The 25,393-nt window shown below is 53.7% G+C and overlaps 1 protein-coding gene and 1 long non-coding RNA gene across 4 annotated transcripts; one reads left to right on the top strand and one right to left on the bottom strand.

The window, feature by feature from the left end:
* Positions 1-513: 513 nt before the first annotated feature.
* Positions 514-25,086, bottom strand: TSPAN11 (tetraspanin 11). 3 transcript variants are annotated; one of them, XM_038768033.1, is made up of 9 exons: positions 25,002-25,086; positions 14,487-14,581; positions 9,893-10,084; positions 9,104-9,178; positions 8,611-8,715; positions 8,093-8,251; positions 7,336-7,422; positions 4,849-4,932; positions 2,957-3,038 (listed from the first exon to the last, which is right to left on the bottom strand). In XM_038768033.1, the coding sequence occupies exons 2-8, from the start codon at positions 14,571-14,573 to the stop codon at positions 4,852-4,854; spliced, it is 786 nt and encodes a 261-aa protein (XP_038623961.1). In that variant the 5' UTR covers positions 14,574-14,581; positions 25,002-25,086; the 3' UTR covers positions 2,957-3,038; positions 4,849-4,851. The 3 variants fall into 3 exon arrangements, with proteins under 3 accessions (XP_038623963.1, XP_038623961.1, XP_038623962.1); XM_038768034.1 differs by lacking the exon at positions 25,002-25,086 and adding an exon at positions 24,877-24,946; XM_038768035.1 differs by lacking the exon at positions 4,849-4,932 and having other exon boundaries at positions 514-3,038.
* LOC119946618 lies at positions 7,878-8,461 on the top strand. Its single transcript, XR_005456431.1, has 2 exons — positions 7,878-8,019; positions 8,106-8,461. It is a non-coding gene; the product is annotated as an uncharacterized LOC119946618 (long non-coding RNA).
* Positions 25,087-25,393: the final 307 nt, after the last annotated feature.

Below are 25,393 nucleotides of genomic sequence, written 5' to 3'. Positions count from 1 at the left end.
GTCCAGCTGACTTCCCATACACAAAAGGGAGAACAAGAATGGTTCTCTTCTTTCCTCCCTTAATCAATCATTCAATCCTTCCAATCTCCCTCCTTTCTCGAGTATTTCATAATGACATCACCGCAGGGGAGTAAGCTACGTTAAAGTTAATTTAATATGTGTTTTCTTTCTGAGTGTTTCTTTGCAAACCAACTGCTTAAAAATTTCAGGTTTTTGGTTCTTCTGCACAAAAACACTGCAGTCCTAAAGGACCTAGGACTCCGTAAGAATGGCAAGGGGTCCCCACATATGTCCTAAAAGAATGGTGCATATTAATAAGAAAAATGATCATTATTATAATGATGATATTTATTAAGTGCTTACTATCTGCCAAGCACTGCACTAAGTGCTGCAATAGATACAAGATACTCAGACCGGACCCGGTCCCTGTCCCACATAGCCTTAGTGGGAGAGCAAGGATTTTATCCCCATTTTACACATGAGAAAACTGAGGCATACAGAAGACACCTGATTTGCTCATGGTCACATGGCAGGCAGATGGCAGAACCGGGGCTCTGCAAATCTCCTGACTCCCCATCCTGCACTCTTTCCACTATGCCCTTCTGCTTCCCTGCCAACAGCACGTCCCCAAGCAAAGGGCTGGAATTGGCAGAGTCGTAACAACTGTGGCATTTGTTAAGTACTTACTATGTGCCAAGCACTGTACTAAGCCTGGAGTAGATACAAGATAATCAGACAGGACACAGTTCCCATCCCACCTGAGGCTCGCAGTCTAAGGGGGAGGGAGAACAGGTCATAAAATCCCATTTTACAGATGAGGAAACTGAGGCACAGACAAGTGAAGTCACTGGCCTAAGGTCACACAGAGGATGTGACAGAGGCCACATGGGAACCCAGGTCCATGCTCTTTTCACTGAGCCATGCTGTTCCTCAGTTGACACAGCCCCAGGTGAGAGCCAGGGTCAGAGAGTAGAAAATGTTAGTGTGGGAAAAATGACTCAGTGCATCTCCCTTTAAAGCTACCTTCCCAGAAAGGCCAAGGAAAGACTTCTTTGCAGGCGATGGAACGACTAACTCCTGTCTAAGAGTAGAAAACACCCTTAACCTTCTGGGAAAGTAGTCCCTGAAGGTGGTTTGCTATGTCTACCAGCCTAGGGCCGGAACTAGCCCTTTGCTTTCCGGGAAATGTAGTCTCCTGAGGGTGTAATCCCCTTGGGCAAACTCTTCTTCCACTAAATCCTTTATTTCCACCTCCAGCAAGTGCTGTGCATGGCTGTTAGCAAGAAAACACAGTTTACCACAACTTAATCACGGGATTTGTGTTTCATGTTGGAATGTGCATCTTTTGTGATGGCTCCTTTCTCCTGAAAGGATTTTGTGATTTTCCTTGTATTCCCTATGGCGGTTTGTGGGGGTTTTGCATTTGTACGTGTGTTTCTACAGATCACATGTCGTGGAGGGGAAGTGTTAGAATTATGTGACACAGAAACCCAAACCTGGTTATTGGCGAAATCAGTGGAATTAAATGAAGTCAAATTTCAACGGGCCTGGGTGCCGTCCCACTGTAGGTGATGAGCTCCACAGGGCTTCAGACCAAGTACACGTTAAGGGCCTAGGTGAGCTAAAAATTGGAATACCAAAAAAAGATGTGGTTTTAGTGTGGTTTAGGGATATTGCTGCTGAAGGCCTGCAGTGACTAACACGTCATTTTGGAGGGTTCCTCAGTATCCTCCTTGCATTTTGGAAGCTAGAAATGTGTCCAGCAACAAATGAAAAGGCATTTGGCCAAGTTGGAGGTAGAGACCTGGCTGGGTATATTTGTTTTTGGATTGTTTGTTCATACATTCTCTTATTAAGTGCCTACTGTGTGCAGAGCACTGTACTAAATCCTGGGGGGGAAACCCATGGGTGAGACTTACACTTGGTCAAAGGGCTCCACGACTGAGAATGGAGGACAGGGTTGATGAGAGACATATCAGCGAAGACGGACTCATAGGGAGACAGAGACAATGCTAGGTACCTTAGGAGCAGTGGGGTCGTCTGTGGGGGAGTCGAGAGTTGCCCAAATTTGGAACCCGAGAACAGAAGCAGCTCGCCTGACCTGGAGAGGGGCTCAGCCAGATGGGGGGGACAGAAAGATGGGTGGATGGCTGGCTCAAAGGCAGGGCTGTGGTCGAGGAGAGTCCACGAAAGCCCAACAGTGACAAGCCCAAAAAGGGTCAAAGGAGGGGAGGGTGGGGATGTTAAAAGGGGTAGGGGAAAGGAACAGTTTGGGGCTGAGGAAATGGAGGGAGGGGGAAAGAAGAAAGGGGAAGGGGCGTGTGGGAAGGAGCAAGGCTGCCAGTGGGGTGAGGGAATGGCCGGGGGGCTGTGGGGTCAGGGGCCAGGGCTGGGGCCAGTACCATAATGTCCTACCTATAATGCACCTGTCAAAGCAGGGCTGGAGTGGAGGGTGGGGTGGGATGGGGAGAGACAGAGCAGGCCTCCAGAAGGGTCGGGGAGTGGCCAGGGGACCGTAGGGTCAGAGGCCAGAGCTTTGGCCAGTACCGGAATGTCCCACCTGTAATGTGCCCGAAAAAACAGGGTAGGGGATTTGGGGGCAGAGCAGGCCAAGGCAGAGTGGGAAAGTGGCCAAAGGACTGTTGGGTCCGGGGCCAGGGCTGGAACCACTATCATAATGTCCCACCTGTAATGTACCCATCAAAGCAGGGCTGGGGGGGTGGGGGGCAGAGCAGAGTTGGCGGCTTACATGTTGCGGCTCAACTTTAAGGCAATTTAAAATCTGTTTCCTGGGCGGAAACTAACTTGGCATTTGGTGCTGCCTCTCATAGATGGGGAATTACGGCAGTATGCCCCAATGAGCTCTGAGGGCGGTGACTTCCGAGATACCAGAGATAGATCTGTCATCTGTCCGTCAGCGAGCAGGGATGGCAGCCGAGTGTGCGGGGGCCGCGGTGTCTCGGCCCCGATGCGGACCCTCAGTACGACTCCAGCTGAAAACGCCGGTGTAGACAGCAGGTGAAGACCATCCCGCAGATCTGGGCCGGGGAGAGAGGTGGGATGGGGCAGGGGAAAGTAACTCTGTTACACCGCTGACCGTTCTCCCCCAGACCAGATTGAATCCACCCCAGTCAGTTCGGGTCTCATGAGCTCCCCCCGACCCCCACCCCCGACCCCTCACTGCAGGTCTGCTCTTTTGGCTGAGACACATCTGCAGTGGACCCTGCAGCTCCCCTGGGCCAATGCCTGAGGCCCAGAGAGGGGCGGTCCCCTGCCCCAGGAAACACAGCAAGTCGGTGACTACTGGGACATGGCTCAGGGTGAAAAGACCCAGGTTCCAGACCCAGCTCTGCCCCTGGCCTGCTGTGGGACCCCGGGAAAGTTACTTACCCTCTCTGGCCTTGTTTCCGCCCTTTAAAAGTGTGTTCCAAAGTGTAGGAGCAGGGGGACAGGCATGATTTTCCCCAAAGCTGCATCTGCCCCCTTCCTGATGGGCCAGCCCCCCACCCTGCTCAGGTACCTTCCCACAGCTGGCACCAAAGAGACAAAGGCCCTGGGCAGGCTAGCCATCCTGCCACCCACTGGCCCTCTGACTGCTGGGGAGGGGCTTTTCTCGAGCCATCTCCATCTCCACGCTCCCCCCGACTCCTGCCCAGGCATTCGGCTCACATCCTCTGTCCCGAGGACCCAGGGCTGAGGCTCCAGTGGCCGCCTGGCCAGGAGCCCCTCCCTGGAGGCAAATCACAATTTCATTGTCAGGTACCCAGTGAGGGCTTGCAGGCCTGGTTGGGCCTGAGCTTATTTGGACGGCTGGGCATGGGGCACAGAACAGAGAGTGAAACCTGCCGTCACCAGGCCCCCCGACCCCACCGACTCTAGGGTGAGGTGCTGCCGGAGTTGGGGTGGGGGGAGGGCGGAGAAGCCATTCACACTCCCCACCTGTCCTGGGTGGTCACCTTGGGCCCAGAAGGCTCCAGGGGCTGAGGACTGCTGGGGAGGAAGGGCAGGGGTGACTCCAGCTGCTCCAGGGACGGCCCGTGGAGGGGTTGGGGGAGGTGCACCAGCCCCTGTGGCTGCCAAAGATGCAATCACTAAATCACAGGGATGGAATTTACAATTTCCCGCCAGTCTGGAAGCTCCTGTAGGGCAGCGAGCATGTCTACTAACTCTACTGGACTCTCCCTGGTGCTCAGTACAGAGTTCTGCATTCAGTAAGTGCTCAATAAATACTATTGCTGGATTGACTGAGAGGGAGCCAAGCAGAGGCTGGGGGCGGGGCAGATTGTTGGAAGGGACAACCTGTGACTAAGGGGTCCCTCAACCGGGATAGGGACACCAAACAGCCAGCGATAGGGGCGGCTCCAGCCCACAGGTCATCTGGTCCAGTCCCCTACCTTCACGCCACTCAGCACTGACCTTTTGGAAAGTGGTCTGGAAACAGAGGAGTCCACAGCAGGAGCCCCCCCAACCCCACCCACTGCCACCTGGGGACTCCAAAAGGCACAGGGCAATTGGGTGCTGTGGGCTGGGTAGTCTAGGGTAGACCAGGTGCCCCCGAGAGCCCCAATGTCACTGGCCAGTGCTGGCATGGATTCGATAAAATCATATGTCAACAGCACCAGTATGCTGATAATGGTGATAGTGGCTGCCAGAGGGTGGGGGCTGACCCATTGGGGAGGGGCCCAGGGGGCAAAGGGTGGGCAAGTTAGTTTTGGCATTGCCCTCAGAGAGGGTAGGTCTGACAAGGGGCAGTGTCTCCCAGGCGTGAAGATACGGTAGACACAGACACACACGCACGCACAAAGACGGACATGCACACAGTCATGCAGAGGGGGAAAGTGAGCTGACCCATCAGATCCCAGAGGACACCTCCTCTTCTTCCTCTTGAGAGAGAACACAGAGGAACCAGCCTGCAGAGGTCACTCCAAATAACTGCCATGGAGCGAGCAGACACAGGCACAGGTTAAGAGGGAGGGGTGGGAAGGGCCGGAGACGGCCCGGGGGAGGATGGGAAGGGGAGGCGTGGGGGCACATGCTATCTAGGATCCCCTCCCTCCAGGAGGCTTTCCCTGACAGGACCCACCTCCTTCCTGGTCATAGGCCCTTCAACCCCACCACCCTCCTATGGACCGATCACTATTCATTCAATCGTATTTATTAAGCGCTTACTGTGTGCAGAGCACTGTACTAAGAGCTTACTATTGATTGATACTGGGGACCTGGTCATAGGTTCCCTCTACTGATATCAGTTTCCATGCTCTTCCAACCAAGAAAAATTTTCCATGGTGTGTCCACTGCCTACTCCGTTAGATTTAAAGCTCCTTGAGGGCAGGGGACCTGTCTTTTACTTCTTCTCTACCTTCCTCAAGCTTGTAGGACAGCTCTGCCTGCAGTAGGCATCCAGTACAGTGCTTTGCCTGCAGCAGGTCCCCAGTTCAAGGACCAGCATACAGTAGAAGCTCAGTGTGATCCTGATTTTGCCGATCCTGGCCCTCTTCCTCCCGGCAGCTCCTTGTTTTTAGCAATGGCACATGGGACTATCAGGCCTAGGGCAATGTCCTTCCTAACCCACCTCCAACCGCCACCAGCTCGGCTCTGGTCTCTGTCACTGACAGGGGCATCAGGACACTGTGAGGAACACTGACCCACATGGTTAGGGATGGATCATACAACAGGTCTGACTCTCCCCTAGGGATTCAGCACGGACCACCCAATACCCCTGATTCTCCCCTCTTCGTCCCTCTCTCCAAATGACCCACCACAAACCATTCAACACCTTTGACTGTCCCTCACTTACCTAGCACAGACCATCCAACACCCCTGACTCCTCCCCTCTCCATCCCTGACTCTCCTGCACTGACTCAGCATGGACCATCCATCAACCCCGACTCTCCCCCTCCATCCCTGATTCTCCCACACTGACCAAGCAAAGGCTATCCAACACCCTTGACTCTCCTCTCTCCTCTCCACCCTGACTCTGCCCCAGTGACCCAACATAAACATTTGTCCAAGGATCTCTCCACTCCTCCTGGATCCTGGGGTGCCCATGACAGTCCAGGACCAGGTTTTAGGGGGCTAACACTGGCCAGAACCTGGGTTTTATGGAGGAGTTTCCACATCAGACAATGGACATAGTCTTAAAGTGTCCAACCTCCTCCTTCCAGCCTCTTGGTTCCAAGCCCGAGAGCTTGCGGAGGGTTTTCACAGTGATCCGGGCCCTGGGAAGGGGAGGGAACGGGAGAGTATCCATGGCTTAGGGTTCCAGCATCACCTCGCCTCTGACTCCTGCAATGAGTACAGTGCATGGGGAGACTGAGTCCCTGGGACTCAGGGATCGTAGCAGAGCTGAGAGGCGGGGCAGGAGGGTCAGTCAGTCATATTTACTGATCACTTACTGTGTGCACAGCACTGTGTTAAGCACTTGGGAGAGTACAGAACAGTGCTTTGTACATAGTAAGCGCTTAACAAATACCATCATTACAGTATAACAGTAATATGAGACTTAGGCAGAATGACCGACCTTTAAGCATTGATATTCATCCGTCCTTCAGCCTCACTGCCCTTCTGTAAACATCCATATTTTATTTTCATGTCTGTCTCTCCCTCTAGGCTATAAGCTTCTAGTGGGCAGGGAACATGTAAACCAACACTCTCTCAAGTGCTTAGTACAGTGCTCTGCATGCAATAAGTACTCATTACATACCCCTGGTGGAGTGATTAATTGACCTGACTCTTCTCCAAGTCTCCTTCTCTTCTCCAGCTCCAGGTGGGAGCTGGGTGGGGACGGGAGCAGGGGAGAGGGGAGGGCACAGCGTGGAGTGGTGAAAACAGGGACTCCTTTTCTGACCAAGGAGGCCCTGCGATGTGGTGGTGTGGGAGAACTCTCTACGAGAAGCGGAGGCCAGCCTGGACACCCCTGAGGAGGTCCTGGCACCGTGGGCTCTTTTGGATCAGGCCCCAGACGGCCGAGCCTCACCCTAAGGGCTGGGCCTCAAGCCGCAGGTGGGATTCGGGTCCCTCTGTCTTTGGCAGGAGGTGCACTCCGCGGGTGAGAGGGCACCGCGGGGGTCGGGGGGAGGACATCTCTCCATGTGCCTGAAGTGGGGGGCCTCTCGTGTGCAGCTCGGGACGGGTCTCCTCGCTTCCCTGACTCTTCTCTGCATGGTACGCTGCCTGTACCCCGCTCCTCCTGTCCCTTCCCTGTTGCCCGCCTCACCCACCTGCCCCCGGCCCCCGGGGTGGGGGGCGAGATCCCGGCCAGTCCAAACAGCGTTCGGGCAGGGCCGGGAGTTGGCTGGGTGGGGCCGGGGTCCACGGCTCATCTCTCGGACTCACCTGCAGACAGGCGACGCCAATTCCTACGGCACCCATGAGGAGGAGATGGTCAGCCAGGAACTGCTCGAGTTTGGTGATGCAGCCGCCCTGCCAGACATCAGAGTTAACTTGATGGCAGGGGATGGGGCAACTGGCTGGCTGTGGGGCTTTCCTCCACATGGGAGGAACTCCCAGCTCCCATTTTCTAGAGGGGTGCATTGTGCGAAATCACTTGCCCACCCTTGGCCTGGAGGCCTGAAACACCAGGCAGTGTAGAGAGAGCTCAAAGCCGGGGGATCCGAGACCCATGTTCCAGTAGAGCTCTGCCTATGGCCTGCTGTGAGACCTCAGGCAACCCACTTAGCCTCTCTGGTCTCAGTTCCCCATCTGTAAAATAGGATGAGATTCCCCACTCTCCCTCCTTCTGAGATCAGAAGCCCAGTGTGGGGTAGGGACCGGGTTAGATCGCCTTGCTCAGCATTGACTCTGGTGCCGAGCGTGGAGCTGGGCACATAGTGCCAAACCCAGACCGAAACTGAACTTAGTGGGGAAGGCTGACCGGGGCGACTAGGGGCACCTCTTCCCATTTTGTAGCTGGAGGTCCAGAGACCAGAGGCGATGTGCCTGAGGTCACACCACGGCTGAAGCTCTGCCCACCGGCTGGGTGTCCCAGCGTGCCCCGAGGGGAGCCGCCAGGATGCCAAGGTGTGTGTGTGTGTGTACGTGTGTGTATGTGTCTGTGTGTGCCCACGATCCCGCGGAGGCCGCCGCTCCTCACCTCCACTTTGTAGATGTTCGAGGGGTGAGCCCGCTGACCACAAAGCTCTACGAGTGTCTTGCAGCAGCTGTCGGGTACCGCACGGCCGGCGGCCTCGGGCGACTGGATGTAGGCGCTGTACTGCCAGTCGGCAGAGCTGTGGCTGCCGCAGCATCTGAACTGTACAAGGGGACAGTCCCGGCTCATTCTGCCAAGCTGTGCTACTTACTGGGCACCGACCACCTGCAGAGACCCCGACCAGGTTCCGGCCTCCAGCAGAGCAGTGGGTGGCCACCTACTGAGGGATCGGGTTTGCTAATTCCCAGCGCTTAGTACACTGTTGCTCTGCACAATCAATGCTACTCAAACAATACTGATTACCCATTTAAACTTGAGGACGTTTACTTCTCTATGTTCCCCAGTGGCTAGTAAAATGCTCTGCACAGAGTAGCCGCTCATGAAGCACTCTGCCCTCAGTTTGTGGGGAAGAAAGGGAGGGAAAGCCAGGGAGAAGCGGGCTGGGGTGGGGAAGCCCTTACGTCCTGCTGCAGTCGGTCGACTGAGTGTGTGATGTCCTGGGCTTGGGGCTGACCGTAGCTCTCCACCAGAGTCCGATTCAGGTGCTGCTTGAGTTCCTCGCTCAGCTGGACGGGACATGCTGAGGTCAGAGGCCCTGACCCCCCAGAGCCTTTCACCCCCACTCCATGCTGTCTTTTCCATCTTTTCATGTTTCCCAGCCCATGTCCAGTGGGGGGGGGTACCACAAGGGCAGGAAGGGGCGGGCACAGCAGTGGGAAAAGCCAGCCAACCCCCGGCCGGACTGGACTCCTCCCTACAGCCACCCCACACACCAGCGATTGGAGACTCCCACAGCCTCAGCCCAACCCCAACACTACTAGCCCTGTGCCCAGCCCCTATGGTTCCCAGCCACTGACTCTCCCACCTCCCACCACCCCAGCCTCTGCCCACCCACGGCCCCTAGTCCTCTGTCCCCATCGCTCCCAGCCTCTGCCCACTCCCAAAGCCACTCACCCTCTGATAGTACACGTGAGCGAGGACCCCAGCCACCAGCTCGACCAGGAAGATGCCGAGCAGCAGGCAGAAATACTGCGTGGAAAAGTGGGGCGGTCAGGTGGCAGAACCTCGGGTCGGCCTCCGAGACCTTGCATAGACTGAGACTCCCACCCTGCACACTCCTCCAACAGGGGATGGTCCAGTGAAACTCCCCCGGACTAAAACCCACAGAGTTTCAGTCATTCCGGTGTACACAGTAAGCGCTCAATAAATACGACAATGAATGAATGAATTTATTGAGCGCTTACTGTGTGCAAAGCATTGTACTAAGTACTTGGGAGAATACAATATAACAATAAACAGACACATTCCCTGCTCGCAACGAGCTTACGGTCTAGAGCTTCTGAAAAGGGTTACTCTAGGAGTGGGGACAGGGGTGCTGCACAGAGTTAGGGCTGGGGGCTGCAGCAGCTGGGTGGGTGGGTGTGTGGAGGTCGGGGCAGGAGGCTAGTGCAATGCCTCTGGTGAAGCAGTTTGGCTTAGTGGACAGAGCATGGGCCTGGGTTCTAATCCTGGCTCCGCTACATGTCTGCTGTGAGGCCTTGGGCAAGTCACAACTTCTCTGTGCCTCAGTTACCTCACCTGTAAAAAATGGAGATTAAGAGCATGAGCCCAGGGACTGTGTCTAGCCTGGTTACGTGGTATCTACCCCAGCACTCAGAGGAGTGCTTGGCACGTAGCAAGCACTTAACAAGTGTAATAATAAGAATAAATAAGATTGAGGCACCCCAGCCAGGACAGACTCACCACAGACAGACAGTCCCGCTGTTCACGGACCACGGCGCAGAACCCCAGGAAGCCGGTGACCAGGACGAGGCTCCCGGCGAAGATGAGGATGTAGGCGGAGACGGCGAAGGTGCTGGAGGGCAGGACGCTCAGGTAGTGGCTCTTCTCCACCAGGCTCCAGGCGCCCACGGCCGTCACCGCTGCCCCACCCACCTGTGACCCAGAGAGGGGACACAGGTGGGGTCAGAGTCCGACCCCGGTGGTGGTGGTGCTGAGAGCCAGGGAGGGGTCGGGGTCCGAGGCAGTGGGGCAGACAGTCTTTCAGACTGTGAGCCCACTGTTGGGTAGGGACTGTCTCTATATGTTGCCAACTTGTACTTCCCAAGCGCTTAGTACAGTGCTCTGCACACAGTAAGCGCTCAATAAATACAATTGATGATGATGATGATGATGACCACAGGAAAGGGCCAGCGGGAAGGTGGGTGGGCGCCGTCAGTCCATCAGTCAATTGTGTTTACTGAGAACGTACTGTGTTCAGAGTACTGTACTACTACTACTACTACTACTACTACTACTACTACTACTACTACTACTACTGATAGCATTTATTAAGCACTTACTATGTGCAAAGCACTGTTCTAAGTGCTGGGGAGGTTACCAGGTGATCAGGTTGTCCCACGGGGGGCTCACAGTCTTAATCCCCATTTTACAGATGAGGTAACTGAGGCGCAGAGAAGTTAAGCGACTTGACCAAAGTCACACAGCTGACAATTGGCAGAGCCGGGACTTGAACCCATGACCTCTGACTCCAAAGCTCGGGCTCTTTCCATTGAGCCACGCTGCTTCTTCTAGTCCGACTGTGAGTCTGTTGTTGGGTATATGTTGCCGACCTGTACTTCCCAAGCGCTTAGTAATCAATCAATCGTATTTATTGAGCACTTACTGTGTGCAGAGCACTGTACTAAGCGCTTGGGAAGTACAAGTTGGCAACATATAGAGACGGTCCCTACCCAACAGTGGGCTCACAGTCCAGAAGGGGGAGACAGAGAACAAAACATATTAACAAAATAAAATAAGTAGAATAGATATGTACAAGTAAAATAAATAGAGTAGTAAATACGTACATACATATATACAGGTGCTGTGGGGAGGGGAAGAAAGCAGTACAGTGCTCTGCGCCCAGTAAGCGCTCAATAAATACGACTGAGTGAATGAATGAATCCATACCCGCCTCAGTGCTTGGGGCAAAGTAAGCACAAGCAGTTAACTACAGTAATGAATTATGTTATGAATTTTTAGACTGAGCCCACTGTTGGGTAGGGACTGTCTCTATATGTTGCCAACTTGTACTTCCCAAGCACTTAGTACAGTGCTCTGCACACAGTAAGCGCTCAATAAATACGATTGATTGATTGATTATCCCTGTGTCCTGTAAGTGGCGCTGTCGAGCCGAGGGACCCGGCGCTGTCGGCGGAGGTTCAGTGTGGCCTGCAGGTGGCGCTGCTGAGCCGGCGGCCCGGCCGCTCCCGGGGTCGGAGCACATGTGCGGCCTGCAGGTGGCGCCATTGAGCCGGCTCCGGGAGCTGGCCGCGGCTCCTGCCTTGGGGCCCGGGGCTTCAATCAATCAATCAATCAATCAATCGTATTTATTGAGCGCTTACTGTGTGCAGAGAACTGTACTACGCGCCTGAGAAGTACAAGTTGGCAACATATAGAGACAGTCCCTACCCAACAGTGGGCTCACAGTCTAAAAAGGGGGAGACAGAGAACAAAACCAAACATACTAACAAAATAAAATAAATAGAATAGATATGTACAAGTAAAATAAATAGAGTAATAACTATGTACAAACATATATACATATAGACAGGTGGTGTGTGGAAGGGAAGGAGGTAAGATGGGGGGAATGGAGAGGGGGACGAGGGGGCGGCCTGCTAGCCCGTTAGACACCCAATAAGGACTCTTAATCCCCTCTTCCTCCAGCTGGAGCTGGGGTAACGACCAGAAACACCCCTGCCCCCTCTCCCCGGGCAGGAAAGCACTCATCAATCAATCAATCCATCAATCTATGGACTTTATCGAGGGCTTACTGTGTGAGCCCTGTGCTCCTGGAGGGGGAGACTCATTCTCCCCTGTCTCCAGCGCCTGGGCTGCTCACGGCTGTGGAGAAGAGAGAACCATTGCTCATAAAGTAACATTACTAATTAAAATAATTAGGCAGGCTGCTAATTAAAATAATAAACTAGAGAGCCGAAGGCGCTCTGGGGCGGCCCAGGCTGGCTGAGGGAGCAGAGGAAACCGTATTTTCTAAGCAGTGCCAGGCTCACTTTCAAGAGAAGGAATTTTCCCACAGTGCGCTTGGCTCGTCATTAAGAAACTGTGGTACTTTTTCATGCCCACTCTGAGCCCAGTGCCGGGGTGGATTCGGGATCACCAGGTCGGACACAGTCCCTGTCCATATATACAGTACCTGTATATATGCTTGTACGTATTTATTACTCTATTTATTTATTTATTTTACTTGTACATATCTATTCTACTTATTTTATTTTGTTCGTATGTTTGGTTTTGTTCTCTGTCTCCCCCTTCTAGACTGTGAGCCCACTGTTGGGTAGGGGCTGTCTCTATGTGTTGCCAACTTGAACTTCCCAAGTGCTTAGTACAGTGCTCTGCACACAGTAAGCACTCAATAAATATGATTGATTGATTGATTGATCCAGGCTCACAGTCTCAGAGGGAGAGGGAACAGGAATTTTGTCCCCATTTTACTGAGGAGGAAACTGAAGCCCCAGAGAGAGTGAGTGACTTGCCTAAGGTCACACAGGGGGCCAGGGCGGAGGGAGGGACTAGGACCTGGATTCTCCCTGCTTTTCCCCCTGGCTAGGCTATCCCCCCATAAATACAGCCCTCTGGTCATCAGCCCGGTGGCCATTTGGAAGGCTCGTTCTCCACTGTCTCCCGGTGGGGAAGGAGAGTTGGGAGGAGTGATCCCCAAAGGTGACCACGGGGTAGAAATGAACTGTGCTGCATCTTTGGCCCCACGGTTGCTGAGTTCAGAAAAGGGACAGCTGAGGGGGGAGGGGAGGAGAGGGAAAGGAGACTGGGGGGTAGCCTAGAACAATCAATCAATATATTTATTGGGCACCTATTACGTGCAGAGCACTGTACTAGGCACTTGCACCATAGCGACCCTCAGTCCTCCACTTTACTCCAGGGTGCAGTGACCTGGACCAATCAATCAATCAATCAATCGTATTTATTGAGCGCTTACCATGTGCAGAGCACTGTACTAAGCGCTTGGGAAGTACAAGTTGGCAACATATAGAGACAGTCCCTACCCAACAGTGGGCTCACGGTCTAGAAGGGGGAGACAGAGAACAAAACCAAACATACTAACAAAATAAAATAAATAGAATAGATATGTACAAGTAAAATAAATAGAGTAATAAATATGAACAAACATATATACATATATACAGGTGCTGTGGGGAAGGAGGTAAGATGGGGGATGGAGCGGGGGCGAGGGGGAGAGGAAGGAGGGGGATCAGTCTGGGAAGGCCTCCTGGAGGAGGTGAGCTCTCAGTAGGGCCTTGAAGGGAGGAAGAGAGCTAGCTTGGCGGATGTGCGGAGGGAGGGCATTCCAGGCCCGGGGGATGACGTGGGCCAGGGGTCGATGGTGGGACAGGCAGGAACGAGGCACGGTGAGGAGCTTAGCGGCAGAGGAGCGGAGGGTGTGGGCTGGGCTGGAGAAGGAGAGAAGGGAGGTGAGGTAGGAGGGGGCGAGGTGATGGACAGCCTTGAAGCCCAGGGTGAGGAGTTTCTGCCTGATGCGCAGATTGACTTGTAGCCACTGGAGATTTTTGAGGAGGGGAGTAACATGCCCAGAGTGTTTCTGGATAAAGACAATCCGGGCAGCAGCATGACGTATGGATTGAAGTGGGGAGAGACACGAGGATGGGAGATCAGAGAGAAGGCTGATGAAGTAGTCCAGACGGGATAGGATGAGAGCTTGAATGAGCAGCATAGTGGTTTGGATGGAGAGGAAAGGGAGGATCTTGGCAATGTTGCGGAGCTGAGACCGGCAGGTTTTGGTGATGGCTTGGATCCCCAGAAATCCCAGGGGCTCTGTGGGGGACCAAGGCTCTGGCCATTCTATACCCATTTTATAGAGGAGAAAACTAAGGCCCAGTGAAGTTGAATGATCTGCCCATGGTCACTCAGCAGGACAAGGACAGAGCACAACTAGCACCTGCGTCCTCCTTGCCTATGGGGGGTCGTGACCTTACAGGGAAGGGATCTAAAACCCAGCTCCCAGAGGCCTCCCTGAAAGGCCCACAGTGTCCCACGCCTGCCAGGATCCCCACCCGGTCTGTGGGGAGTGCAGTTCACAGGGGAAGAGAGAGAGAGAGAGCACCAAAGGGTGGTGAGGTGGAGGAACAGTAGGATAATCAGTCTGTCTGTCCGTCTGCCAGTCAACAAAGCCGAGCTCGTGGTCTCCACCCCGCCGGACATGGCTCGGGGCCTTCCACTGGGATCCCAGCTGCGTTGGGGGGGGAGTGGACGGGCAGTGTGGTGGGTGGGAGGGGCTCTGATGCAGGGCAGGGGGTACACTCACCCAGAACAAGAGGTTGAAGATGAAGAGTAAGTATTTGAGGTAGGCGGTCAGCCAGTCTCCCGACTCCACCTTGCTGATATGGACCATGGCGGCAGCTGGAAGGGGAGCACGGGCTATGAGTTAGGAGTGTGGCAGGGGCACAGGGAACCCTCTCCCTGCCAACTTGTTCCCCCACCCTCAGAGACTAACAAGGACTAAAGCTGGCGGTCGGCATCCTGCTTTTCTCCCTGCACCAGCCCCGAGTGCCCAGATCCACACTCTCTGGCCACCAGTCCCCACCTTGCTCTTTCTATTTTTCTTTGTGGTATTTGTTAAGCGCTTACTATGTGCCAAGCACTATTCTAAGCACTGGGGTAGTACAAGGCAATCAGGTTGGACACAGACCCTGTCCTACATGGGGCTCACAGTATCAATCACCATTTTACAGATAAGGAAATGAGGCACAGAGAAGTTGAGTGACTTGCCCAAGGTCACACAACAGAAAAGTGGCGGAGCCGGGATTAGAACCCACTTCCTCTGACTCCCAAGCCCGAGCTCTTGCCACTAGGCCATGGAGGGGCGAATCACTTGGCATCATTCCTAGGGCCGGACCCCAGCTCACTGTGCCCCCCGCCCCCTCACCCCGTGCCTGGTCGGTGAGATCATGGGTTTGGCACTTTGGTTGGCGCCGGGAGGCAGGATGTGAAATGTCACGAGCAGGGGGTTGGAGGGGGTGCTCCCCATCCTCCCCCAGAGCACCCCTGCTCAAAGCAGAGAGGAAGCATGAATGGAAGGGACAATCGCCCTTTGATCTGGCTGGTCTGGGGTAGTGTTGCCGGGTGGAGCCCATCATCATCATCGTCATCAATCATATTTATTGAGCGCTTACTATGTGCAGAGCACTGTACTAAGCGCTTGGGAAGTACAAATTGGCAACATATAGAGACAGTCCCTACCCAACAGTGGGCTCACAGTCTAAAAGGGGGAGACAGAGAACAAAACCAAACATACTAACAAAATAAAATAAATAGAATAGATATGTACAAATAAATTAGAGTAAAAAAATATGTACAAACATATATACATATATACAGGTGCTGTGGGGAAGGGAGGGAGGTAAGATGGGGGGATGGAGAGGGGGACGAGGGGGAGAGGAAGGAAGGGCTCAGTGTGGGAAGGCCTCCTGGAGGAGGTGAGCTCTCAGCAGGGCCTTGAAGGGAGGAAGAGAGCTAGCTTGGCGGAGCTAGCTTAGCTAGACCAGGCAGAGCAGTTAGGGGAGCCCCAGGGTCGACGGGGCAATTTGGTGCCCACCGAGGTCTGGGACGGCCTGGGTGGTTTGCAGACAGTGTGGTCCAGTGGAAAGGGCCTAGGGCTGGGAGGCAGGGGAACGGTAGTGGTCCTGCCCTCCCCCAGGACAGACCCCCAGCAAGAAGAAAATCTGCCACCAGGTCCTTGCTCAGGTGCTCTCAAGTCTGGCTGGAATTTTGGAGGAGCAGGGCTGAAGTTCAGCCTGGAGAGGTATGGGGGAGACAGTGAATTTGTCTGCCCAACCGCGACCCGGAGCCACCGGTCCCATCACCCCCACAGCCAGAACCCAGGGGCACCAGCCCCACCACCCCCCGGCTGGGGCACTAACGTCCTTGTTCCCCCACAACCAGAACCTGGGGCTACCAGCCCCACCCCCCCCAACAGCTGAAGCACTGATGCCCTCGTCCCCCCCACAACCGGAACTCGGGGGCACCAGCCCCTTCGCTCCACGGCATTGCCACTTCAGCCAAGGAAGGAAACCCTGAGCCCAAAGAATCCAAATGGATCTGATCCCAGGGACGTCACTGCCTGATTGCGCATTTCCCAGTTTTGGATATATATATTTTTTTATCAACCCACAGTTCCTTCCGTTTGCGTTTTCCCTCTTAGAAACGTGTTTCCCGATCTCACGGCCTCCTCAGTGGGCAGGGACAGACAGAGGGAGGAAGGGAGGGTAGAGGGAAGGCTCCAGCTGTTGGAAGAAAAGGCTTATCCCAAAATAAGGTGTGACTTTAGCCTAAAATACAAACATGCGGACAGCCACAATTAGATACAATCTCTTGTGGACACATACACACACACACACACACACAAAAAAAAAAAAAAAAACCAACCCCCCAACCCTGCCCTTTGTCACCTCCAACCAGAGGGAGCTTAATGTTTTCAAAATGGCAGGGGCCCACAGACCCGAAGAGAATTCTCTGTCTCCCCCCACAAAGTCAAATGGCCAGGCCCCTGTGGCTGGATGCATTTTAGACCCCGAGCCCAGAGAGAGCAGAGGCGGCTTCCCCAGGGACTCTGCTGTCCGCTGGTCTGGGCTATGCTGCTGGACACCGGGCTCGGGTTGAGCTCCCTGACATGGAAGCAACCCTTGTTCCTGTGAGCCTGGCCCCCACCCCTTCTCCCCCCTACCCCTTCTCCCCTTCCAGGGTGGAGATCATTTTCCAGCCAGCCCAAGCCCAGTCTTTCTTCCAGACTGGATGGACTGGTCTCAACACTGTCCCCTCACTGCCTGCATCCTGGGCATCCCTCGCTTGCCTGCTGCCAAAAGCTGGGGCTCCCGTTACCCAGACGTCATGGTGGCGGTGGGGCAGGGGGGAGACTAGGTTCTCACAGGGAGCTGTGAAGCTGGAGATATGTTGGGTCACCGGGGGAGAATCGGGGGTGTTGGATGGCCTGTGCTGGGTCACTGGGGGAGAGTCAGGGGTGTTGGATGGTCCGTGCTGGGTCACTGGGGGAAAGATAGGGATGGAGAAGGGAAGAGATAGGGGTGTTGGATGGACTCTGCTGGGTCACTGAGGGAGAATCAGGGGTGGAGAAGGTGAGTTGGGGGTGTTAGAGGGTCTGGGCTGGGTCACTGGGGGAGAGTCAGAGATGGAGAGGGAGAGTTAGCGGTGTTGGAGGGTCCGGGTTGGGTCACTGAGGGAGAGTCAGGGATGGAGAGGGAGAGTTAGGGGTGTTGGATGGTCCATGCTAGGTCACTGGGGGAGAGTGAGGGATGGAGAGGGAGAGTTAGGGGTGTTGGAGGGTCCGGGCTGGGTCACTGAGGGAGAGTCAGGGATGGAGAGGGAGAGTTAGGGGTGTTGGATGGTCCATGCTGGGTCACTGGGGGAAAGTTAGGGATAGAGAAGGGGAGAATTAATAAACTGACCACTCCCATGCGCTACCCTGCAAAATATGGGTTCCAAAGTCTCTGCACAGCCACCCAACAATGCTCTCACCTGAACACCCCAGTGAGCTCACAAGCCAATCATGCGCGTCCCAACCCACATTTCCTAAGCAATTTTCCATTGGGTAATTCGAAACCTTACTAAAGTCGCATCTCCTCCGAGAGGCCCTCCCTGATTAACCTTCCTTTCCTCACCCTACTTGCCCTCTCCTCTGTATCGCTTATGCACTTGGTCTACTCTCCTTAAGCCCACTGATATTACACCCCCAACCCCACAGCACATATGTCCATATCCTTACACTCCACCATTCCCCCTATCTAGCTCTCTTCCTCCATTCCCCCTACCTAGGCTCCCTTCAAAGCCCTACTGAGAGCTCACCTCTTTCAGGAGGCCTTCCCAGACTGAGCCCCCTTTTTCCTCTCCTCCTCCCCATCCCCCCAGCCCTACCTCATTCCCCTCCCCATAGCACTTGAATATATATATTTTTAAAGATTTATTACTCTATTTTACTTGTACATATTTACTATTCTATTTATTTTGTTAATGATGTGGATATAGCTTTAATTCTATTTGTTCTGACGATTCTGACACCTGTCTACATGTTTTGTTTTGTTGTCTGTCTCCCCCTTTTAGACTGTGAGCCCGTTGCTGGGTAGGGACCGTCTCTATAGGTTTCCGACTTGTACTTCCCAAGCGCTCAGTACAGTGCTCTGCACAAAGTGCTCAATAAATACGATTGAATGAATGAATGAATCTATACTTTATTTTAATGTCTGTGTCCCCATGTGGACTGTAGCCTTTGTCTACCAGCTTTATTAATAATAATAATAATGGCATTTGTTAAGCGCTTACTATGTGCAAAGCACTGTTCTAAACGCTGGGGGGGAGATACAAGGTGATCAGGTTGTCCCACGTGGGGCTCACAGTCTTCATCCCCATTTTACAGATGAGGTAACTGAGGCTCCAAGAAGTTAAGAAGTGATTTGCCCAAGGTCACACAGCAGGCATGTGGTGGAGCCGGGATTCAAACCCATGACCTCTGACTCCAAAGCCCGTGCTCTTTCCACTGAACCACACTGCTTCTCTTTTGTACTGTACTCTCCCAAGAGCTCAGGACCATGCTCTGCACAGAGCAAGCACTCAAAAAATACCATGGATTCAGTTGTGTACACATTGGAAAGAACTGCTACCACACAAACTATACCCCCCACACAACCAACCGAGTTTACACACCCAAGAGCACACAATCCCCAGGGAACACAAGACCAGGCCCCCACAGCTCCATACCTTGCTCTTCCACACTCACAGGGCACAAAAGAGAGCACAGATTTGGGCAGCGACAGAAAAACCCACTAGGCCCAAGTGAGCTGGTGCAACACAACAACTGAGTTTACACACCCAAGGGCACACAATCCCCAGGGAACACAAGACCAGGCCCCCACAGCTCCATACCTCACTCTTCCACACTCGCAGGACACAAAAGAGAGCACACACTTGGGCAGCGACAGAAAAACCCACTAGGCCCAAGTGAGCTGGTGCACGTGTGCACATACACACACACACACACTGTCACCACACCTCCACAATTCGGTCCTTTGAGAACAGAGCGAGCACCACCAGTCATAACTACTCCGGCGCTCCCATCGCCCACACACATAAATATGCATGCGTGTGCACACACGTATACACACACGATTGCTCCTAAGTGTACACATGAAGGGCACGTGTACAGACATACACCCAGACACACACTTTCTCACACTCTCTCTGTCAACTCCCCTAGATGCTGTGCTGGGGGGGGGGGGGGGGGGGCGGGGCTGAGGCCTTCATCCACACCTGCCCACAGCGGCCTTCTCCCCCAACCCCGTCACCCAAAGCTGAGGAAGGGTAGTTGGGCACAGGGCGGGGATGCTGAGGCTGGGGAGGGGAGTCGGGCACAGGACAGGGATGTTGAGGAAGGGGAGTTGGGCACAGGGCGGGGATGCTGAGGCTGGGGAGGGGAGTCGGGCACAGGGCAGGGATGCTGAGGTTGTGGAGCGGGCGTCGGGCACAGGGCAGGGACGCCGAAGCAGGCGAGTTGGCCGTTGGCGTGCCTCTTCTCTTTCGTCCCCTGTGGGCAGGGGGCTTGGGGGTCGCCCCAGGCGGGCCCAGGCAGGACGGTGGCACCCCCTGGCACCGTCCCCGCTGGGCACCTCCCCTGGCACTTACCGGTTCAGGAGAGGGGGCGATCGGCGGGTCTCTCGGCTAGTGCCCCGTGTCCGGAGCGCAGTGGGTCACCGATGGGGCAGCCCGCCGTCCTCGCCCCTCTCCCCGCCCCCCTGGGGGCGGCTCGGTCCTCCGGGGGGGGGGGGAGGCATCCCCCACGCCCCTCCCGTCTCCCCCGCTCCCCGGAGGAGTCCGGGCCCCGGGGTCAAAGGGCGCCGGCCACAGCAGACTTCGGAATAATAATCAGGATGGCATTTGTGAAGCGCTTACTAAGTACTTAGACTGTGAGCCCACTGTTGGGTAGGGACTGTCTCTATACGTTGCCAACTTGTACTTCCCAAGCGCTTTGTACAGTGCTCTGCACACAGTAAGCGCTCAATAAATACGATTGATTGATTGATTGCAAAGCACTGTTCTCAGCGCTGGGGAGGATACAAAGTGATCAGGTTGTCCCACGGGGGGCTCACAGTCTTCATCCCCATTTTACAGATGAGGGAACTGAGGCACAGAGAAGTTAGGTGACTAGCCCAAAGCCATGCAGCTGACAAGCGGCCCAGGCGGCATTTGAACCCATGACCTCTGACTCCCAAGCCAGGGATCTTTCCACCGAGCCACGCTGCTTCTTCTCCCCGCCCCACCCTCCCCTCTAAACTGTGAGCCCGGTGTGGGGCTCAGAGAAAATTTGCTGTATTGTGCTTCCCCACCGTACTAAGGTACGGTGCCCTGCATACAGTAAGCGCTCAATAAATAAGATGGAATGAATGAATTCCGCTGCGGGGAGGGACCGGCCTGGCACCGCGGGCAGAGCAGAGGGCACCGCCCCCCATTCCTCCCCCAGGGCCTGGCACTCTGGACTCCCATCTTCCCCACCCGACCTGGAAGCCCTCTCCTTCAAACCCACCCAACCGCCGGCCCGTCTCTCAATCAATCAATCGTATTTATTGAGCGCTTACTGTGTGCAGAGCACTGTACTAAGCACTTGGGAAGTACAAGTTGGCAACATATAGAGACGGCCCCTACCCAACAGTGGGCTCACAGTCTAGAAGTGGGAGACAGAGAACAAAACCAAACACATTAACAAAATAAAATAAATAGAATAGATATGTAATGATGGCATTTATTAAGCACTTACTATGTGCAAAGCACTGTTCTAAGCGCTGGGGAGTTTACAAGGTGATCGGGTTGTCCCACGTAGGGCTCACAGTCTTAATCCCCAGTCTTCTAGACTGTGAGCCTGCTGTTGGGTAGGGACTGTCTCTGTGTTGCCGATTTGTACTTCCCAAGCACTTAGTACAGTGCTCTGCACACAGAAAGCGCTCAATAAATACGATTGATTGATTGATCCCCATTTTACAGATGAGGGAACTGAGGCACAGAGAAGTGAAGTGACCTGCCCAAAGTCGCACAGCTGACAAGTGGTGGAGCCGGGATTTGAACCGATGACCTCTGACTCCAAAGCCCGGGCTCTTTCCACTGAGCCATGCTGCTTCCCCAATGCCATCATTATATGTACAAGTAAAATAAATAAATAGAGTAATAAATATGTACAATCATATATACATATATACAGGTGCTGTGGGGAAGGGAAGGAGGCAAGATGGGGGGGATGGAGAGGGGGACGAGGGGGAGAGGAAGGAGGGGGCTCAGTCTGGGAAGGCCTCCCAACCCCAATCTTTAAAGCCTCCTCCTCTTTTTTTTTATGATGGCATTTATTAAGCGCTTACTATGTGCAAAGCACTGTTCTAAGCACTGGGGAGGATACAAAGTGATTAGGTTGTCCCATGTGGGGCTCACAGACTTAATCCCCATTTTACAGATGAGGGAACTGAGGCACAGAGAAGTCAAGTAACTTGCCCAAAGTCACACAGCTGACAAGTGGCGGAGCCGGGATTTGAACCCATGGCCTCTGACTCCAAAGCCCATGCTCTTTCCACCGAGCCACGCTGCTCCTCTTCCATGAGGGCTTCCCTGACTGTTTCCCCCCACCCCGTTCCTGGTCATGCCAGCTCCTCAGCAACCTCAGAACTCTCGGATTTATCTAATATTTAGCCCTCCTAAAAAAACATTTCCTGCAAACAATAAGCAGCTCAATAAATACGACTGAGTGAATGAATGAACGTTCCTTTTCTAAGCCCCCTCCCTTCCGTTGGGCCTGTGGCTCTGTACCCCTTCCACACTCTGATACTCACTCCAGCCCCAAAGCACTTACAATCAATCAATCGTATTTATTGAGCACTTACTGTGTGCAGAGCACTGTACTAAACACTTACCTACATATCCATAATTTATGTTAATGTCTATCTCCTCCTCTAGTCTGCAAACTCCTTGTGGGCAGTGATCCTGTCTACCTACTCTTGTATTATGCATTCTCCAGTGCTTAGTACAGTGCTGCATACAATAAGAGCTCAATAAATACCACGGATTGATTGATGCTTTTAGTTTGGTGTTGATCAGACCCTTACTTTGTGTCAGCTCTGTGCTAGATACAGAATAATCTGATTGGACCCAGTCCCTGCTCCACACGGGGCCCATGGTCCAAGGGGGAGGGCTGAAAACAAATGATCATCATTACAAAGTTACAGTTCTACAGTCCAACGCAATAATGTCTTTTTCTTCTTTATTTCCCAAGTGCCCACTCCTGCCGCCTGCACACTGTAGGTGCCCAGTTCGGCAACTGCACACAGTAGGCACTCAGTACAGAGCACTGCACACAACAGACACCTAAATGCTCTGAAAACAACAGACATCCAGTGCACCCCTAGAGCTCTGGAGCTCAGCTGGAGGTTTCTCTCTGGAATGTCAGACAGGCTTGGCCAAGCTGACAGGAAATGCTCAGATTGCAAACAGATGTCCAAACTGCTGAGGCAGAGTTCGCCTTCACGGGGTGGGGGTGGCGTCCACGTGTGTGTGCGAGCATGTGTGCTTGTGAGTGTGCTTCTATATAACGATAGTATTTATTAAGCGCTTACTATGTGCCAAGCACTGTTCTAAGCGCTGGGGAGGTTACAAGGTGATCAGGCTATCCCACGGGGGGCTCACAGTCTTCACCCCCATTTGACAGATGAGGGAACTGGGGCCCAAAGAAGTTAAGTAACTTGCCCAAAGTCACACAGCCAACAATTGGCAGAGGCGGGATTTGAACCCATGACCTCTGACTCCAAAGCCTGGGCTCTTTCCACTGAGCCATGCTGCTTCTCTATGACTATATGACTTCTATATGACTATATGTCTCAGTAGTCTCACTGAGGAGTGTGTGTGTGTGTTGTGTGTATGTTGGGAGGCAGGGTTGTTGCTAGTCCTAGTTGTTGCCAGAAGCAGTATGGCATAGTGGAAAGGGCCTGGAATTCAGAAGGTCAGGGGTTCTACTCCTGACTCTGCCAGATGTTTGCTGTGTGACTTTGAGCAAGTCACTTTACTTTTCTGTGCCTCAGTTAATTCATCTGTAAACTGGGGATTGATAGTGTGAGCCCCATGTGGGACAGGGACTGTGTCCAACCCGATTTGCTTGTATCCACCCCAGGACTTAGTACAGTGCCTGGCACATAGTAAGCACTTTTCATTCATTCATTCAATCATATTTATTGAGCGCTTACTGTGTGCAGAGCACTGTACTAAGCGCTTGGGAGGTACAAATTGGCAACATATAGAGACGGTCCCTACCTAACAGTGGGCTCACAGTCTAGAAGGGGGAGACAAACAATAAAACAAAACATATTAATAAAATAAATAGAATATGTACAAGTAAAATAGAGTAATAAACATGTACAAACATATATACAGGTGCTGTGGGGAGGGGAAGGAGGTAAGGCAGGGGGATGGGGAAGAAGCGGAGAGGAAAGAGGGGGCTCAGTCTGGGAAGGCCTCCTGGAGGAGGTGAGCTCTCAGTAGGGCTTTGAAGGGAGGAAGAATACCTTAATTCACTTAATGAATACCACAATTATTATTATTATTAGTGTCTCTGTGGGGGGCGGTGGACAAAGGGTCCAACCCCAGGCAAAACTAAAGCATGCTTCCTCAGAACTTGGCCAAGCTGTTAACCTCTGCTCCCGGGAGAATTCTGGGACTGTTAGACCACACAGTTACCCAGCCTTCTGGGCCACCATTTAACACCTACAAGGTCCCCGGGCCAAGGCTGGTAGGGCGCATCATCCAGCAGGTTCCTGCTCCCTCCTCCCACCCCCCTCTCTTCCCTCCATCACCTCCCCTCCCCCCCCACCCACGCTCTCACCAGCAAAACTCCTTTCTCTGCCTCTCCATCTCTGGCCCATTGCTCACACACTGCCCGTGTGTGGGCTTCCTTCCCTCCCTCAAATCCCCACCCTCTGAAAAACGCTCCTGGTAAAAACAACTTCTCCAGGAGGCCTTCCCTGATTACCACCCCCAACATCTACCCAGACACGTCTTCCCATCATTCCTCCACACTGTAAACTTGTCGTGGGCAAGTGACTTATCTACCAACTCCGTACTCTAGAGTGTAAGCTCATCATGGGCAGGGACTATGTCTGTTCTGTAATGCTGTGCTCTCCCAAGCGATTAGTACAGTGCTCTGCACATAGTAAGCGCCCAATAAATATGACTGACTGACTTGGTGCAGTGCTCTGCACACAGTAGGTGCTCAATAAATACGATTGATTGACCCACCTCGGCAGGCCTGGGCTTAGCTGTGCGCTGACCTGAGTTTGCCCATCTTAGTGCCTGGAGAACGTTCCGGTGTCTACTCTCCCAGCCTCCACGACATCACATTTGGGGCTGGAGCCAGCTTGCCCCATCCTCTGGGCTGATTAGCCTCAGCCCAGCTCCACCTGGGAGCCTCCAGGATTGCCCTCTGATTCCACCCTGCCTGCACCTGCCCAAGTGTTCCTATGCTGGGAGCCACTAGCTACTCACACTTCTCCGCCTAATCACTGCTCACTACATGTTGCCAACTTGTACTTCCCAAGCGCTTAGTACAGTGCTCTGCACACAGTGAGCGCTCAATAAATACGATTGATTGATGGATTGATCACCACCTCGGGTCCTGGTTTAGGCAGATAGGCTGTGGCTGAGTTGGCAGCCCCCTGACCCCACTGTCCCCCAAGAAGCCTTCCTGATTCTGACCAAGACATGCTCGCTCTCCAGGAGAGACTGCACTTACCTAGCAGGGATGTGCAGCACGCTCAGGGTGGACCTACTGGGCATGCTCCGTTCATGTTCCTGCCACCCTCGGTGTGGAGCATGCTCAATCCACGCTCAAATTCGAGCATGCTCAGTCCACACTCAGGGTGGAGCATGCTCAGTCCGCACGGCCCGCCTGAATTTGACAGAACTTGGAGTCTGCAAAAGTCTGAAAGGACTCATGAGACTGAAGAACACCGTGGCAAACCAGAACACTGGGCGAGGGCACCCTGAATAATGAGGTTCCTTGCCAGGGGGGATGAATGCTGGCGGGAAACCAAGTCACAGGTTCCAGGATAACAGAGCAGGGCTGGCGAGAAACTTTTCTTTATCTCCATTCACGGCAGGGCAAGGGCATGGCCTGAGTGGATT

The sequence above is a fragment of the Tachyglossus aculeatus genome, chromosome 27 (assembly GCF_015852505.1).
Source record: "Tachyglossus aculeatus isolate mTacAcu1 chromosome 27, mTacAcu1.pri, whole genome shotgun sequence".
NCBI lineage: Eukaryota > Metazoa > Chordata > Mammalia > Monotremata > Tachyglossidae > Tachyglossus > Tachyglossus aculeatus.
This window is presented reverse-complemented; position numbering and strand designations above follow the sequence as displayed.

Coding starts and splice junctions, on each gene's coding strand:
- TSPAN11 (XM_038768033.1), bottom strand. CDS start 14,573: ATGGTCCATATCAGCAAGGTGGAGTCGGGAGACTGGCTGACCGCCTAC. Junction 9,179..9,892: donor AGCGGGACTGTCTGTCTGTG/GTGAGTCTGTCC, acceptor TTTTCCACGCAG/TATTTCTGCCTGCTGCTCGG. Junction 8,716..9,103: donor CTCACGTGTACTATCAGAGG/GTGAGTGGCTTT, acceptor TGTCCCGTCCAG/CTGAGCGAGGAACTCAAGCA.